The sequence below is a fragment of the Eulemur rufifrons genome, chromosome 9 (assembly GCF_041146395.1).
Source record: "Eulemur rufifrons isolate Redbay chromosome 9, OSU_ERuf_1, whole genome shotgun sequence".
In the NCBI taxonomy this organism is placed as follows: Eukaryota; Metazoa; Chordata; class Mammalia; order Primates; family Lemuridae; genus Eulemur; species Eulemur rufifrons.
The window spans coordinates 27,794,011-27,811,920 of NC_090991.1; the positions used below are offsets into that span (position 1 = coordinate 27,794,011).

The 17,910-nt window shown below is 50.3% G+C and overlaps 1 protein-coding gene across 6 annotated transcripts in view; it reads right to left on the minus strand.

The window, feature by feature from the left end:
- The window catches only part of MSI2 (musashi RNA binding protein 2), a 383,429-nt gene that overhangs the window by 129,063 nt on the left and 236,456 nt on the right, over window positions 1-17,910 (minus strand). For all 6 annotated transcript variants that reach the window (XM_069482358.1, XM_069482357.1, XM_069482356.1 and 3 more), the window contains exon 7: window positions 10,970-11,018. In XM_069482358.1, coding sequence (XP_069338459.1) covers window positions 10,970-11,018 — 49 coding nt within the window. The remainder of the gene's footprint in view (window positions 1-10,969; window positions 11,019-17,910) is intronic.

A 17,910-nucleotide genomic window follows, 5' to 3' on the forward strand; every position in this document is an offset into this window, starting at 1 on the left:
AGCACGGTTTGCGTTGTTGGGGTTGGGATTCTGACAGCTCCCAATTACTCCTTGGCTTATGAAGAAATGACTGGGCCCTGGAGGCCAGTCAGTTAAAAAATGAAACCTCAGAGATCTTCAAGTGTTGCTCTCTACCAAAATATATCTTTAACACCCTGAGGTCAATTGTAGGGTCTTGGGATAATCAGGCTTGGGCAAGGTGTGACAAGTCAGGATTTGGAGGCTGTGTTCTCAGTTACAGAAAAGGTCTCTCCTCTAATTTCTCCTGCACATCTTTTTGCTGAGGGAGGACGTGGCTAGGACCGCACTGAGAGAGAAGGCGATGCTGACCACCACCAGTGCCGGGCAAGGGAACACGCCGGGCAGAAAGCACAGCTTTGCCTTCTGAGCTATTTTCCTAAGGCTGCTGCAACAAGCTGCCACAAACTGGGGGAATTAAAGCAACAGACGTTTATTCTGCCTCAGTTCTGGAAGCTGGAAGTCTGAAATCAAGGTGTCGGCAGGGCCAAGCTCTCTCGAAGGCTCCAGGAGAAAATCTGTTCCATGCCATTCTCTTAGCTCCTGGTGCTGCCGGTGGCCCTTGGCTTGCAGCTGCCTCCCCCGTATGCTTCTGAGGTCACACAGCATCTCCCTGTCTCTCTCTTTGCATGTCCCTTCTTACTAGGACACCGGTCATACTGGATTAGCCTCCTCCAGTGATTCCTCATCTTAACTCGATCACATCTCCAAAGACCCTGCTTCCAGATAAGGTCACATTCTGAGGTACGAGGGGTTAGGACCTCAACGTACCTTTTTGGAGGACAGAATTCTACCCAGAACACCCTCCATCATGGAAAACTTGACACCATCTGCCAACAGCCCTCTAGGATGTTAACATTCTCCCCAATCAGCAAGTCTTAGCCTACATCCCCCAAGGAAGGATAGGAATAGTATTCTTTTTAGTAGCAAAATAACAATAATTAATATGATAATAATAAAGTTAACATTTACAGATAGTCTACGCATCAGATGCTTCACATAGATTAACTATCTCACTTAAACCTCACAAGTCCATGAGTTATTAACAGTAACATTAAACCCACTTAACAGATGAGAAAATGGAGGTTCAGAGAAGTTTAACCACTTGTCCAAGTCCACGCTGCTCATCAGTGAGAGCTCTGGAATGAACCCGCAGGGTGACTCTAGACCTAAGCGCTCACTCCTTTGCCACTGGGCCCAGACACGTCACAAGCTTCATTAACCGGGCGTTGCCTTGACTCTTAAGCTATCAGCAACAGGGACGCAGAGGACTCTGCATTTGCCACACCGTGTAAGGTCCCCACATGTTTACTAATCATAACTTGGGGTGAGAAAGTGCTTTTAACTTTTTTTCCCTTAAGTCAAAAAGCACTTTGAACTCCTGGGACGGAGGGCCTCCCTGTTCTGGCTCCCTCCTCTCTGGTCTGGGGCTGGTCTAGCTATTCTAATAATAGCACGTTGTCTGGGAAGAGCAGAAACTACTAATAAAATCCCCATCTATCTATCTGAACATCTGTTTATGGAAAGAAAAAGACAGAGGAGACTCGGAGGTAAAGGATTCTCCGCTGCATAGAATCGTGTCTTGCTGGTTTGGGGCCCTCCGGTCCCTCTCCCTGGGGGGACAGAGCGCTGAGATGAGGCAGGGCCCGCACCTCACTCAACACAGGACGAGTGAGGCACTAACTCCACAGGCACAACCAACTTCAAACACGTTTATGCATGTGTCAGGAGCAAGGTGGAAGTGACAATAGTTATTGTGGCAGGGTGCTGGGCTGGGATCCTTTCATGTTGTTAGAGCGCTACATCAACACTTCAAATGGGAATGAATTTTAAAAGCTTACCCTAAAAAAGTAAATGTGTGAATAGGTAATAAATGCATATGATACAAAAATTCAAAAGGTAAATGAGGAAACAATAAAGAGTTTCCCCCATCTCTGTACCTCTGGTCACTTTATCCTTTTCCCCAAGAGCAAACACTTTTTCAGTTGTGTACATTTTTTAATGTATGTACTTTTGCATATGAGTGTGTAAAACATATTTGAGTATTTGCCATGGCCAGAGACTATTCCAAACCCTTTATATCTATTAAATGATGTAATGCCTCAGGCTAACCCAATGTCATCTTCCTACGTTATTGATAAGGAGTCTGAGTTACGGAGAGGTTAAATAACCTAGCCAAGGTCACAGAGCTATTAAGTCACAGAGCTTAGATTCGAACACCAACTGTCTGGCTGCGGAGTGTGTGCTCTTAACCACTATGCCATTCTGTTTGTCACCAGTTTTGTGAGTATCTTTTGGAAACATTCTATGCACATGTGAGCATATACACTGCGCACAAAGGGGAGGGAAAAACACCCACAGAAATTTTTATTTTTAAAGACTAGCGTCCCCAAAATTCAAAGACAGATTTTAGTTTGTTTGCTTAAAGACGTTAAGCCGGTGGTTTTATTTAGGGGGAAGGGAAAGCGCCCAGGCTGCTGCACGCACTGCGTGCTGTGGGCGCTCACGAGCTGAATGCTTTGACTCTTATGGAGAATGTGTGTAAGTCACCTCCACGAATGAGCAAAACTGGGCTCAAGGCCGGTGAGTAACCTGCCTGAGATGACGCCCGTGGAAAAGCCGGGATCTGAAACCCAGCACTGCCCGCTCTAGAACCCAGGCTCGTTCCAGCACAGGTGCTGATCTGCAGGGACGCAGACGGGCCAGCGTACGCCCTCTGACCCGCAAACTCAACACGGAAGCTCAAGTCCAGAGCTGCGGAGCAACTGGGGCTCCCCTAGGGACCTCAGGTCTCAACAGGACGGCAGCCACCCACGGCTTGTGGTGACCCCTGGCCCGGCCCTCTGCGGCCCCCCGGCAGCACCGCGATGCTAGGGAAGGGGGTGCTTTTAATCAAGTCCCCAAGCCGAAGGCTCCTTTCTCTTCAGGCCTCCAGGCTCTGCCCTCACCGAGATCTGAAACTACGTTGTGAGAGTTGGAGCCTGGGCCTCTGTGGGAACAGGACCAAACAAAAGCCTCATTGTCCCTCTCCACAAAAAACCCTTTCTGGGTCAATGAAGCTGTGACCCCGAGCCCCCGCCCTTTCTGCTTCCGTGGGCCGCAGCGGGGGAGGCAGGAAGGCCTATTAGGTCACCACCCTTTTGGTGCCAGGGCTTTTATTCCAAAGGAAAGAAGTTGAAGATTTACACTTTGCTAAAAAAACGCAGTTCAACCGGGGTGCCAACACCCCCCTCCACCCCCGGCCTTCCAGGCTCCCTCGTGCCCTGGGCACCCTGTCCCCGGGCCCCGTTGCCGGGGAGTGGAGGGCTCTGTAGCACCCCGTGTCTACAAAGGAAAGCAGGTGGACAGAAACCAAGCTACCGTGTTGATTAATATCTCAAGAGACAGCGCCGGAATGGGCGCTTCCGGAATTGAGTTAGCTCAGAGAAAAAAAATTAAAGCACACTCCTCGCTTTCCTGTCAGAAATAGAATTAAGGTCTCGGATCGATGTTGCCAGATTCTACAGGAATCTTTAATGGCCTCCTCTACATGTTTTCAAATTCACATTCCCCTTCAACCCTGCCCTTTTAATTGGTTATTTGCGGGGTCATGTTTACACCAATTTCTCGGGAAGGCTAATGGTGTTTATTTAACGAGAAAATAAAATGTGCAGACAGCTCCGGGGCTGGTCTCTGGGAGCCGGCAGAGGGTGGGGGTCGCCGAGGCTCTTTACTCGGCCCCCTCCCTCGCCCTCCACTGCGCAGGGTCACAGGGCCTGGGGGGTAAAGCCCTGCACGGCCGGTGGGCCCGCGTGGTGGACACACAGCATGCCCACCCCACACCCAGCCCTGCCTTCAGAGTGAGCCCAGCACAGGAGCCCGGGTCTGAGCCTGCAGAGGGGCAAATGGCTGTCCATTCACTGCCACTGCTGGACTGGGCAGTTCTTCCTCGTTCTAACTCGTGTGCCCAACCGCAAGCCTGCACGTAACTCTTTGCCAGCACTCTCCCTCCAAGTACCCAAAGACAGCAACTGATGGCCACGTCACGGCTCCCCCTGCCCCCAAGGCCTCTTTTATCCAAGCTGGACTGGGGGAGACCCAATCGTATTGAGTTTCTAGCCCGTTCTGGCCCTTCGCTCCTCTAGATCCCTTGTTTGTCAATGTGTTTCTTAAACAGCTGCCCCACGTAGATGACGTTCCACTCTGGGAAGAGAATGGGACTTTCCCCCAACCCCATCCAGACGCGGTACTTGCGTAAGAGAGCCCCAGTGGCATGTCGGGTCACACTACAGACAGGACTGGAAGCTCTGGGCAGCCAAGACCCTTGGTTGCCAGTGGTGGTCTAGGACAGACCAGCTGCTTATCAGCTGCAGAATTAGGATCAAAACCTATGATGATCAACTATTGGTTTATTATTGGTTTCCAATAAGCTCCTTAACATTATCTGTCTTGGGAGAAGGTTGGATGGGTACTCAACAGGTCAGCAAGTAGCACAAAGGATGAGGGTACATATAAGAGGTGGGGAAAATATGTGGGCACCGGTATTTTGCAGGGCATCCTCTTGTCACATCAGCATATGGTGTCGTCACCAGCTGTGACTCTATCTATGTATCCTTTTCACACTTTCTACTCCATCCAACAACCCTTGTCTTGGGCTCTGCCCTTTCCCCGGAGGGACCAATCCTCTGCCAAGCACACCTCTTCCTCCATTCTACAGAGTCACCCCTACAGCCTGTAAAGTCCCAACCTCTTTCCTATGTAAATAAAGTCAGAATCTTAGACTCTTATTAGGAAAAACACGCATGCATTATCTTTGACATCACATACCACAAATGAAGCAATGCTTTTTAAACATTTTTTATTTAATTTATGCCTTTGTGAATGAAACTCTCTTCACGTGCCTCCTTTTCTTGAGAACTAAACAAAAAACAAATAATTACAGTGCGATTCTTCATCATCTTTATACAATATACATAAAAGAGTCAATCTGGACTTCAGAGGTCAATTGCAAAAGTGAGTGTCTGGCAGGTATTCAAGGCATTAAGGGTTGTTTTTTCTCCTTAGAAAAGCATTATCTTCTATCACAGCTTCAGTTACATCTTACTGGCACCATTTTAATAAATAAACTATGCAAATTACGCAGACCTTAAACGTCAGCCAACTGCTTTTCGGGACGGAGACTCCAAGGGAAGGCCAAGCTCCGGGTCCAGCCACCCAGAGGTGGGTCTGCAGAGAGCCCTGCCACCCGCGCGCCCGTCCAGCAGCGGAGGCACAGCCTCCCTGGGAAAGGACCCTGTCTGTCGAGGGGCCTGCTGGAGACACAGAACCATCCCGGGGCTGAGGTCCGTCCAGGGGGTGGCTGTCTGGGAGCTGTTGCTCCTCTCCGAAGCCAATGGCATTGCACTTAATAAGCAACTGTTAACTGCTGGGAGAAGAGTCATTCATCACACTAATCTTTATTTTTCTCTCAGTATATCCTGTTCCTTTGCCTCTGGCAATGTTCCGGAGCAAACAGCGGAAGCCACAGGGATGTCCCCCGCCAGAAACCCTTCCTTCTGCAGCCGACCCTCACCAGGCCGTGGGATGTACTTCAGAGACTCCCCGCCTGCTTTCCACTGGGCCCCCAACCGCTCTGGAGGGACCCAGCTGTCCCTGAGGTCAGCAAGAAGGACAGCCGAGGTTCCCCTAGAGTGACTCTCATGTTGGGGGTTCAGGACTCCCTTCCCCCATAAGGAGGTGAGTGTGAGACGTATTTCAGCATTCCACTTTCTCCACCGGGGCTGAGAGTGTGGGCAGAGTGGAGAGAGAGCTGGCTGCCATACCCTCCCTGCCTCTGCCTGGTTCCCTGTTCCCCAGCCTCCTGCCAACAAAAGAGCAAATTAGAAGGACAACGCCTTGTCCCTCCCTGTCCCTCCCCCTGAGCCCCACCTCAGGATCAATACTTAATGCTGAGTTCAAGATCTTATCTGAGTTTTGCAAGGATAAAGCAACAAACCTCCCCCAGTGATTAAATCCTTTGACAAAGAGCGCAGTATTTTTCAGACCACCTCTAACAACTTTTAGAGAGCAAATGAAATGACTCTTAGACAACTGGAAAGCCACAATTCTCTCTCTCCCCATGGTCACAAATCATCACATGGAAGGAGGAAATGAAGTGACCAGCAGGGCCAAGGAAGGCCTCCAGCTTCTACCAGCAGCTCGGTCCCTTGTTTGGCTGCAGGAACCTGCTACATGACATTCCAAAACTTTCCGGGCCTCAGTCCCTCCATCTGGAAGTGGAGGAGCCAGGTGGTCTGGCAAGACGGGTAGGTGCTGAGGAGGACAAAAAATGAGGAAGTGCTCAAGCCCTTAAGAGCATTGACTCCCCCGACTCCCCCGGCATTCAGAGGCTGCCCAGCACCATCTTGCAGAGCAGCTATGTGCCTGGGTCACACAGGGTGGGGTGATGTCCAAGCTCTGCTGTAACCAGCGTGCATGTGACTCCGGGTGGCTCCATCCACCTATGGCCATTTGTCTTTAAGACTCAACAGTACGTGCAAACACTGTGCTGAGTACTTGGTGTGTAAGAACCCACGACGCCACCAAGGTAGGATCCCAGATGCCACTTCAGGAATGAAGGACATCTTCCCCAGCCGCTGGGAGCGCTGCGGAAGATGGTCCCAGCTGTAGGACCCCTCCAGGACTTCCTCAGTGGAGGCCCAGGTCACGCCAGCCTCGGGGGTGAGTGGGGAGGGGTGCTGCGTCCAGGGACCGGCCAGCTCGGAGGCATGGAGGGTGGCGCTCTCACCCCAGCTGGGGACGCTGACGGACCACCCCATTTCAGAAGGGCATCAAAGGTCGGTTTCTCCCTCTGCCCACTCCTGATCAGGAGCACTTCCTCATAAACCTCCCGCATGCCAACCCCATCTCAGAGTCGCTTCCCAGAGAACCCGACCTGCTCCTCCCAGCCCAGTTAGCAATTCATCTTGCAAACTCTCGGTTAAAAAGCTGAGAGCCAGGAACATACTTCAGGTCCTGGGCTCATCAATCCCCGTTCTTGTATGTCTTAGAGGAGGAATCTGAGATGTTCAGAGAGGTTAGGAAATGAGCCCCAGGAAAAACATCAAGGGAGCAGAAGAAGCTGGAAGAAGGTCCACGGCCAAGGAGGAAGGGGAGAAGTCACCACACTTCCACGGTGACCTCAGGCCCTCCTCCTGCTGGCAGGACGGCAGACGGCGGACACTCATCACCTCTTATGTCCTGGGGTCTTCCCCACAGCACTAGTGAGGCCCAGGCTGGAGCTTCTATGGACAGGAGGGGCAACCTGATAGAGCGGAGGGTCATCCCTGCCCCAACGGGGACCACCAGGGAACAGGCACAGGTGGTGGCCACTGGGGGCAAGGAGTGGAAATTCTGCCCTGACCTTTGGCTCTTTGGCAAGTGCCGCCTGAGTGTCCTGGGAGCTTGGCCTGCCTGATGTGCAGAAGGCCAGCCCAGTCCCAGTGGTCACAGCTCCGAGGGCACACGGGTAGCGTTCCTGGGGTTGAGAAGTCTGATGAGAAGTGCCAAGCTTGTGCACGGTCAAGGCTAATGGCGTGAGTCCGGACCTCTTTAAGAAGAGAGCTGGAGGCTGCTCCAGTCAGGGAGGTATCTTCAACTTCTGCCACTGCAGTGCTTTCCTCTTGATAAGATCACGGACAGCAGGAAGCTGAGGAGGTGACAGTAGGTTGGGGCAGGTGGTCCTCTTGATAAGATCACGGGACAGCAGGAAGCTGAGGAGGTGACAGTAGGTTGGGGCAGGTGGCTGCAGGAGGATTTTATTTCCTTGTGCTTATCACCTGATTCCAAATGCACACTCCATTAGGCCACGATGTGGGGCCACTCGCTCCACGTGTGTGATTTGTGCTTCTGTTGTGATATCTTCTTCTTCTTTTTAAAATTTTCACTCCCCTAAATGCTCTGCATTCATGAAAGTATTACCCTCGGCTTCAGCACCCAGTGCAAAGAGAAACATCTTGTCAGCTGTTTTGAGGGGTTGGAAAATGAGTTCGAGCCAAAGCCCCCACCTACACAGAAAGAGGACCAGGAGCAGGAGGTTCCCGGACGGGAGGAAAGGGCAGGCGGACGGCAGGTCCTGCTGAAACTTCCTGGCATGCCCTCCCCCTGGCCCACCAGCATCAGGCAGGGTCCCCCGCAGGCAGCTTCATGGGGGGTGCAGTCCCACGAACATGGTGAGAAGGGCTCCCCTCTCGGCTTAATGCTCTGTGATCATCTTGAAATTCTTAATCGCCTTTATGTACATTATGCAGCTGGTCCTGCATCCACTAACAGGACAGTATCTTGCACTCTGGCAGGTCAGAGCGCTCTGAGCACCGGGTCCTAGAAGGGACCTTTCTCTCCACCGCACAACAGGCAACAACGCTCCCCACACCCAGTCACAGACAGACGCCACCCCATATCCGCACCCAGCACCTTGCTGTCTTCCTCCCCTTTGGGAAAAGGGAAGACGCTTCACCCACAGCAGCAGGGATCTGGTCAGAAGTAAGACAGAACTTTTCCTGCCACATCCTCTGGGGCTTTGCCCGGAAGTCTGAAGTCCTGAGTTAGAATCCCCCCTCTGCCAGTTAATAGCTGTGTGACCTCAACAAGTCATTGGCCCTCTGAGGGTCTGCAGATGACAAACCTCTTTCCCTGCTTGGCTGTGGGGGTTAATGAGATGATGCCCATGGAAGCCCCCAGCACGGGGCCTGATGCAGAGCAGGTCAAACAATACTTTTGCACGTTGATTTTTCAAAATAGGACAACAATATTGCCTGGGGGCTGCTCCAGAATCTTCCAGGATTATGAATTCTTTTTTTTTTTTTTTTTTTTTTTTTTTTGTTGAGACAGAGTCTCACTTTGTTGCCCAGGCTAGAGTGAGTGCCGTGGCGTCAGCTTAGCTCACAGCAACCTCAGACTCCTGGGCTTAAGCGATCCTACTGCCTCAGCCTCCCAAGTAGCTGGGACTACAGGCATGCGCCACTATGCCCGGCTAATTTTTTCTATATAGATTTTTAGTTGTCCATATAATGTCTTTCTATTTTTAGTAGAGACGGGGTCTCGCTCAGGCTGGTCTCGAATTCCTGACCTTGAGCAATCCACCCGCCTCGGCCTCCCAGAGTGCTAGGATTACAGGCGTGAGCCACCGCGCCCGGCCCAGGATTATGAATTCTAACACTGAACACGGCGCCACATTCGGATAGGCGTTGCCCACCCTGCAAGTAAAGATGACAATGCCTTTCTTAACAAACCCGTCCCCATATCTGGACACAACAGAGAAACAGCAGCATCTGAAACCAGCAGTCCTAGGTTGGGGCCGTCACTCAGAACTTGGGTGTATCAGTTGTCCCCAAAAGCCCCAATTATTTCATCAACAACATGGAGGTGACGATAATGATGACAGTAAGAGCCAACATTTACCCACTGTTGACAAGGGCTGGGCATGACCCTCTCCAAACAGTCCAAGAAGGAGGGACTGTTATTACCCTCATTGACAGATGAATAAACTGAGGCATAAAGAAGTTCCGTGATTGTCCCAGAGTCACAACAACCCTCCAGGGACTGCTGTGACGGCCACATTAGGAGAAGCATGCGGAAGTCGTGCTTTGGAAACCACAAAGCTGGCAAAACATGATGTGGAGGATGACGCAGGATAACCGTGAGTTGCCCATCACTGGCAACGCCTTCCTCTCGCTCCTGAGCAAGGCGGCATTCTACACCTGCATGCCCTTCCTTTCTCGCCCTGCCTCCCCTGCTCCCCACCCTCCACCCCCGCCCCCCATAAACACCACTTGATGCCACAGCTGCCCGTCCAATGCTCAATGTTCCCATTGCGAGGATGCTGTCTATGGTGCAGGGATGCACACGGAGCCGATCACCAGGCACGCTGGGGACATCCCCTCCTTCTCCCACTCCCGCAGGCAACGATTCCCACTCCACTCCTTCCTCCCTCTCACCGCCTTCTCCAAACAGAAAGACATACAGTCAGCACTGGGTAACTGCTTCTAATCACAGGTGACAGCAGGAATGTAAACAACACAGGAAACATCTAAATGCAATCCAAGTGGCAAGGAGACACTGCTCACTCGCCGGCTCCCTCCCTGGAGAACGACAGCACACCACTTCCTGCCACCCTTCGGAAGCTCTGCTCATCAACACCCTGTTAATAGGAACCCCAGAAACCCTGGCTTCCGGAGAATAGAACACTAAGTCATAACCTCCTTTGACTCCACTACCCCTGGGAGGATTTTCTAGATTCCTCCAATTTTTCTGTTTAAAGCAGTAATTTTAATGTGTTCTTTTTTGGGAGGGGAGGGCCAAAGACCCCTTTGAGAATCTGTTCAAAGCTTGGAAACCTCACCCAAGTGCAAACATGAGACATTTTGCATATCAGTTCAGAGGTTCATGGACCTCAGGTTGAGACCCATTTTCTGTAACATGGATGGGACAGGAGGCGCACAGCACAAAGTCCAGATGCCCTCTAAACACTCCGGAGGTGCCACGGGGCATTTCCAAAGCTGTAATCTCGGGACACATCCAACAAACATACAACAAGGCTTTTTTTTTTTTGTGGCGTAGGGGTTCTTTAGACTGACAGCTCCTAAACCACATCCTTCAATGCAAATTGAGAACACAATTGCCAAGAAAAATTTCCACTTGGATCACTTAGTGCAGAGGTTAGCAAGGAACTAAGAAAAACAGGATTAGAAAGGTAGATCCGAATTTGTGTGTTGGGCGTGGCTGCATAAACAAGGGTTCCCAAGCCAAAAGGAAAGGATTTTTTAACTGTCCAGTATTGGGGCTCTTCTTGTGACTGTGACCCTCCTTACAGCTCTTTGACCTCTGCCTGCTTGACTCTGGACTCTTCACTGGATATTTGTCAGTAGGGCTGGGGTAACAAGAGATGGAAGCCAGGAGGGGTGATGGCAACCTTCTCACACTGGGGCAGTCTTACCTCTGTGCCTGTTGGTGGTTTTATCAAACATCAGCATCGCATCCTCCACCTGCAACACAAAGACAGAACAAAGGCTGCTTTAGGATGTTTAACAAAGTGCACAAAACATTATATGCTGTATGTGTGTGTGTGTGTGTGTAGGGGAAGGTTTCCATTACAGAAGTAATAGTTGTCCATTAAAGAATATTTTAAGATACAAAAGAGCAGAAAGAAAAAAAATCACTTGTCTTTCTTTCCACCTAGCACAACTACAGTTAATGTCTGGTATATTTCCTTTCAGTGTTTGCTTAAAAAGAAAAGATGCCTATTTTAATATAGTATAAGTCACACAGTATATGACATTTTTCCTTGTTTTTTTACATGTAACATTATACTATTGCAAATGATTCCCAGATGACTACATCATGAATGCCATCTTGACCGACATGTGATATTTTACAGGGTGAGAAGCCATAGCTGACTTAATCATTCTCCTTCTGTTGGATACTTAAATGTTTCCAATTATAAACAATAGAACTTTAACATCTTGATTGTTACGGGCTAAACTGTGTCCCCCAAATTCATATGTTGAAGCCCTAGCCCCTTGTACCTCAGAATGTGTCTATATTTGGGGACAGAGTCTTCAAAGAGGTAATTAAGTTAAAATGAGGTCACCAGGGTGGGCCCCAACCCATTGGGGTCTTTGTAAGAAACAGAGATTAGGACACATGCTCAGAGGGATGACCGTGACCCAACACAAGGCAAGGATGGCCACCTATGTGCCAAGGAGAGGCCACCAAAAAACCCCCCAATATTGCCACACCTTAATCTCGAACTTCTAGCCTCCAGAATTGTGAGAAAATAAATTCCTGTTGTTTCAGCCGTCCACCCCGTCTGCGGGACTTCGTTATGGCAATCCTAGAAAACTAATACATTGGTACTAGGACCTTTTCAAAAACATCAAAGAGAAGAAAATACCAAAGGCACCCTCTGTCTCTCTTCCTAATCCCTTCCAGACCCCTCCCACGCTTCCTGCAACCCTTTTGGGTATTTCTAGCAATAAGAAGATTTCAGGATCCACACTCAACTCCCACGTAGAGCTCAAAAAACTCACACTCAATGGACCAGATTTGGCCGTGGAGTCCATTCTTTTTACGAGTGTTTATGATCCAACCCTTTATTCCACAAATCACACATCTTTAGCACAGGTGTTTGTCCCCGCCCATCAGCTGCTCACCTGGGGAGAACACCTGTCTGACCAGTGAGCAGCCTGCTCACTTCATTCATTCTGTGCCCAAGGTTGGCAGTAAGAACACAAGCCAACCCGTGTGGCTGTGGGTGGACGAAACTGTGGGCCAGAGGCCCGCCTGGGAGCAATGGCAGCATGTGGGTGTGGCTGGGGAGGACCAAGCACTGTCCATTTGTGCTCAGAGGTTTACCAACGCGCTTGGGGGGCTGGGCTAATCCAGCCAATCCAGCAGAGGAAAGGAACCTTCGGCTATTCCTTCCCCAATCTTCCCAGACTATGATCTCCGAGGAGGGGTGACACTGGGGGCCGCAATAAACCGAGGTTTAAAATGATGCCTCCAGACAAATCACATATATTTTTCTAGGTGCCATCAAATGTAACAGGGGGAAGAGCTAAGTCAAGGTAAGAATGGAAGACAGGGGTAGGCAAGACAGTCACAAACCTCAAAGGGACTGGCCTGGCTGAAAAATCCCTTCTTGAGTCAGGGCCCCCTTTTGTTGTTGCTAAGCAACCAGGCCTGAACAAACAGGCTCCCGGGGCCTTCCCGTTCTGGTGCCCATTTCTGGAGTCAGTCACTGGGAGGAAAATGGTCTTGCATGGTGACTCTTCCAGCAGGGAGCTGCTCCCTCTCTCCCGGGCACCGGGCTGGCGGGAGTAGGCGATGCTGGTTTGGAGATCACTTGAACGGGGGCTTCTTCATCAGACGCCACCCCCCATGCCCATTCCAGGCAGGACAAACCCCTGCTGGTCAGGCTTGGAGTCCCCCACGCATCTGCTGAGGCCACGCACACAACAGCCGATCTGCCTCCCGGACACCACTCACGCAAAACCACCGTGAGATCAGCCGGTGTGTTTGCACACAGGGTAGTCACACCCGGGCATACGGACTCTCAGACTCAGACCCTGGGACTCAAGGAGAACTGGAACGCCCGGGGTGCGGGTGGGGAGGGGGTGAGGCCTGCCGGGTAGGTGCAGGTAAATGTGACATCCGTTTCCCACCCGTCTCCAGATTTTCGCCAAATCCTTATTTTGAACTGAAAATGGCTAACAGTAAGGAAAACAGCCACCCTTCTGTGCTGGCCCTGTTTTGGTACTGAGACTCGATTCCCTTAGGAAATAAATGTTTTCAATTTTGTTTTTAAAATGTATTTTCCAAACCCCCTTTCAACAGTGTGTAATTGGCTCCCCTTTTCCTTCCTAAGTTGGAACATTTTTGAACACTGCCCTCCCAACACCCACTCCGCCCCGGCGAGCGAGCGTGGGGGAGGATCTGTATATGTTTTTAGGGCAAGCATTGTCGGGAAGAACAGTGCTCTTTCCTCTGTGGTCCGCCTGTACAATGGGACCCGCAAAGACCTCCTGAATAGATAAAGTGTCAGGGCGAAAGAAAAATTCTATTAACACTTTACAAAATACAACATCTAAGAAGTAGCTAGAGAGGAAAGAGAAAGGGGGAAAAAAAAATCAATATGGATAAGTCCCAGGGCTTGGGGGGGAGAAAACTTTTCAACGATTGCAAAACACTTATTAATTCAGAGAAGCCGTCAATGCCATGGAAATCTGGCAGAACAGCAAGAGCTGAAACTAGAAGAATTTGAATATACAAAGACTGAATAGAATGAAAAACACGGCCTCACATAGGAGACTGTTTCTCACGGTTCTATGTGAATCAAAACAGAAGCGGCTTGTGTGAGCCTCCGTCAAGGAGAAATGAGGGGCACGGCTAAGGTGACTGGGATTCAGCCCCGGAGCCAGCAAACTGATAACTCTCTCGCCCTCTCTCGCCCTCTTTCTCTCTCTCTCTCTCTCACACACACACACACACACACACACACAAAGGACACCCAGGTACCTCAGCTGGGTGTGCAGAGTCACATGTACAGGCCAAGGCTTCCTTCAAGGTGTTAGCGGAACACAAAGGTTTAGGGGTGCCAAAAACAGGAGTTTTTCCGACCTTGGGTAGAAAACACCATTAACTCTTGTCAACCACCTCCTCCAGGGTCACCACTCTCATCCTTACACTCGCACTGGGGTCCATTTTGCGCCAACAACGCACTCACCTGCCTTACTGAATTCTCTGTACCAGAGGGGGGCATAGGCCTGGTGGTCTTGGGGATCACCTAAGGAAGGGGGAGAGAGAAGGACAGGAGGTGTCTGTCCCCTGTCCTGGCACAAGCCTGCTCTGTTTTGGGAAAAGGAGCTTATTCCAACCTTGAGATGTACTTTGTAATAACTGGAGGCAGGTTTAAAACACAGCCCTGGCATCCTTTATGGTGTATCTTTGTGAATGAAAATACAAAGTAAAGTAACTTTTAGGGGAGATGGTTGCAACGGAATGGGATGCCCCCATCTTTGTCCTGACACCAGAAGGTCCTGAACATGCATGTCTGACTACGCCAAGGTTCAGACTGCGCTGTAATATCCTCAGAAGCGTGCGAGAGTCAGCCAAGGGAGCTGTGGCCAGTGGGGCTGGGGCAGGGGTTCTCAAACACCATCCACATCGGAACCCTCCGGAGGGTTTGTTAAGCCCCAGATCTCCTGGGCGCCACTCCTGGAGTGTCTGATCTGGTAGTGTTTGCATTTCTAATAAGCTCCCAGCACATGAAGATGCAGTGACCGGGCCCCTGCACCCCTCTTTCCATGGGCTACTCTAAGGGATGAGAAAAGAGCAAAGGTTAAAGACAGAGATTGCTTTTTCCTCTTTCCCACACACTCAGTGCTCAATGCGTGGAACACAATTTCTCTTCTAGGAGCAAGTGATCTACTTCAGTGTGTGGCAACAGTTCTCCCTCTCTTTGTTCTCCTTCTCTCAGACGTTTATATTCGGAGATCCTGAAAATGACGGTGCTAGAACTCATGACAGAAAAGATGACAAGAAGATGGATTTCTTGGTGGTAACCAAGCTGCTCTGCACCCAGCGCAAGAAAAACTCAGATTCTACTAGAAAGACATAAACGTTCCCTCCAACGAATAAATTCCTGCTCATGTCTACCTCATGCAGCCAACCCAATCTTCATTAGAAAACCTAGCTAATGGTAATTTTACTACTTTTATGCAACATATATTTATTAGGCACTATTTGCAAAAATCAGCCTAAGTACAAATAAGAGACAACTCACATAGGTCTACGGTAGACTGACTGCATTAACGGCCCCACACCCTTGAACCTGTGAGTTTGCAGTTCTTCTCCCCAAAGAGGTGTAGTCTTACCTCCCTAACCCTTGAATCTGAACTTGACTTGTTATGGCCAATAAAATGAGGTGGAGGGAATGGTACGCTCATTTTGGGCCCAGCCTTAAGAGGATGTGTGTGTTTCTGCTTGTTCCTTCTTGTACCTCTGCTGCCACCAGGAGAAGGGCATGTCCAGGCTAGCCTGATGCAGGATGAGCAGCACGTGGAACAGGGCCAAGTGCCCCCAGCTGGGGCCAGCCCCAATCGGTGCACAGCTAGTCGGCCCCAAAACATGTGAGCGAGGCCAGCCAAGATCAGCAGAACCACTCCCAGTGTGCTCCAGTTACCATCTGCCACTGAAGTCTTGTGACGTGTTATACAGCATTCCTGTGGCAATAGGTAACTATTCTATTCATGGTCCCTCTTCTAAAAAAAAACCTTTACAATCATCAGAAGATATACGACAGTCTCCAGTAATCCTAGAGAGTAAACAAAGGCAAGAAAAGGGGTGGAAGAAGGAAAAGTGCTGAAGGTGGGCAGAGTGATAAACTATCAGGTTCCACGTTCCACATGGAACACATTCCTGATGGAACATTCCAAACAGAACCCAGGTATCTGGGTGCGGCGGGACCTCGTCTGAATCTCACCCCAGCAGCAAGGTTGGAGACAGAGCTCCTCGAAGCGCCAGGAGAAATTGGCAACGAGTTCCTCACTAAATGAGCACCACAAAAATCAGTAATAATTACCACTCAAGTCCGTGGGTGATGCCTCTCTAATCCTAATTCATTTAATGAATGAGTGAACCCTCTTTCTAATGAGTCAAAAGATTTATTGTGAGCCAGACATTCTTGCTGAGTGATTTTAGAAGTAGCCAGATGGTGCTGACCGTATCCAGAGGTGAGACCTGCGCCAGCCCAGCTCATGTGCTAGCTCAATAAGAAACCTTTAAATCACAATGCAAAGAGGCTTGGAGAAAGGGAGGTCAAAAATTCTATCTGTCCGGTTGGTTGGCCAAAGGAGGGGACCCTAGAGTATGTCCCCCAGACCACAGCCTTTCCTGTGCCAGGTTTCGCAACGCTGGCTCCCCCAGCACACAGCAGGCGAGTGAGGCTGAACTGATTCGGGGACACAGAAAACTTGCTCCCAGGAGACAGCAAAAGGGACAAAGAGTTGCTGGTACGGACTCCGCAGGTGCTGGGAGGCAGCTGGGCATGGCAGGGACTGCTGCAAGGGGACTGGAACCCAGCCCCACAGGGATCTAACTGAGGACAAGTATCTTCCCTCCTCTACCCTCAGTCTCTCATCTGTGAAAGGAGAAAACGGTATGATACAGTCCCTAAGACCCACTCATAAAGACTCTGCCTGGAAGGCTAAAATGGCCTGCAGACACTGCAGAAACAACCCCCGGGAGCCCTGCATTCACCCCTGGTCCTCCGCAAGCTCTCTGTGCCGTGAGGCTGTTCCAGAGCTTGGCTGCGGCCAACACAGGCGCTAAGAAATTTCCTACTCCCCTGGGATACAAACATACACACCCACACACCGCACATATCAAACACAAAGCAGGAAATGGCACTTCAAATGATCCTTAAATTATCTGGTCAAATACAAGGAGGGCGGGAAAAGGGAAAAGCAGCAGCCCAGCTCCTCCAACTCCCCCAGAACAAATGCCCTTGAATTTCTCTTCCTGCTCCCACTCAAATGCTTCAAGTGTTAGTTTAAGTAAACACCTTCAAAGGCAATACCATGATACTATAGTGCGTGGGGCTTAACAGGCCTTATTATGACGTTCTATAAACTGGAGGCACTAAAGCCACAAGAGCGAGACTTGGATGACGTGGCGAGACGCAGGTGCCTGGCTGGGCCCGGGGACAGCGGCTGCCTAGTCCCAGGATTATGTCAGAGTGTGGGAAGGCACCGTCTCCACCCCTGCCCCCACCAGCCTGGACACAACCAAAATAGACTCCTGCCGTAAAGCTCAGTGATGGCATCTAGTTTATGGAAACGGGACTTCTCAGCTTGCTTTGGACTTGCAAAAGGTGGGGCTGGTCTATGTTTAATCATTGCCCAAAAGGAAGAACGGAGGAGAGGGAGCAGGCTGGAAAATCCCACTGGTTCATACTGAAATCTAGACCATGACTGCTCTCTAGAAACACCTGCAGAGCTTTGAAAACGCCTACTGCTGAGTCCACACCCCAACCTCTGGAGCGGGGAGCCCAGCAGAGGATCATTTTAAAGCTCCCCAGTGATCTGGGGTGCAGCCAAGGCTGAGAACCACTGTTCTAAATGGCTACACACAGCCGCAGTGAGCCTCCATCACAGCATGTATGTGTGTAGACGGGCCCTAAATAAATCGGTATTAACGGCCCCTTGGCTGCCTGAAGACTGGAAGTCCATCCCCAGCCAGAAGTCAGGACCAGGTAGGCTCCTTGCCACCTACTGCTTCCTTGGGGCTCTCCTTAACCTTGTGTAAAAAAGCCAAAGTTCTGTCCTAGAAGTAGCTCAGAAAGACAAAACTGAACATAGAACCTTAAGAAAACCTAAC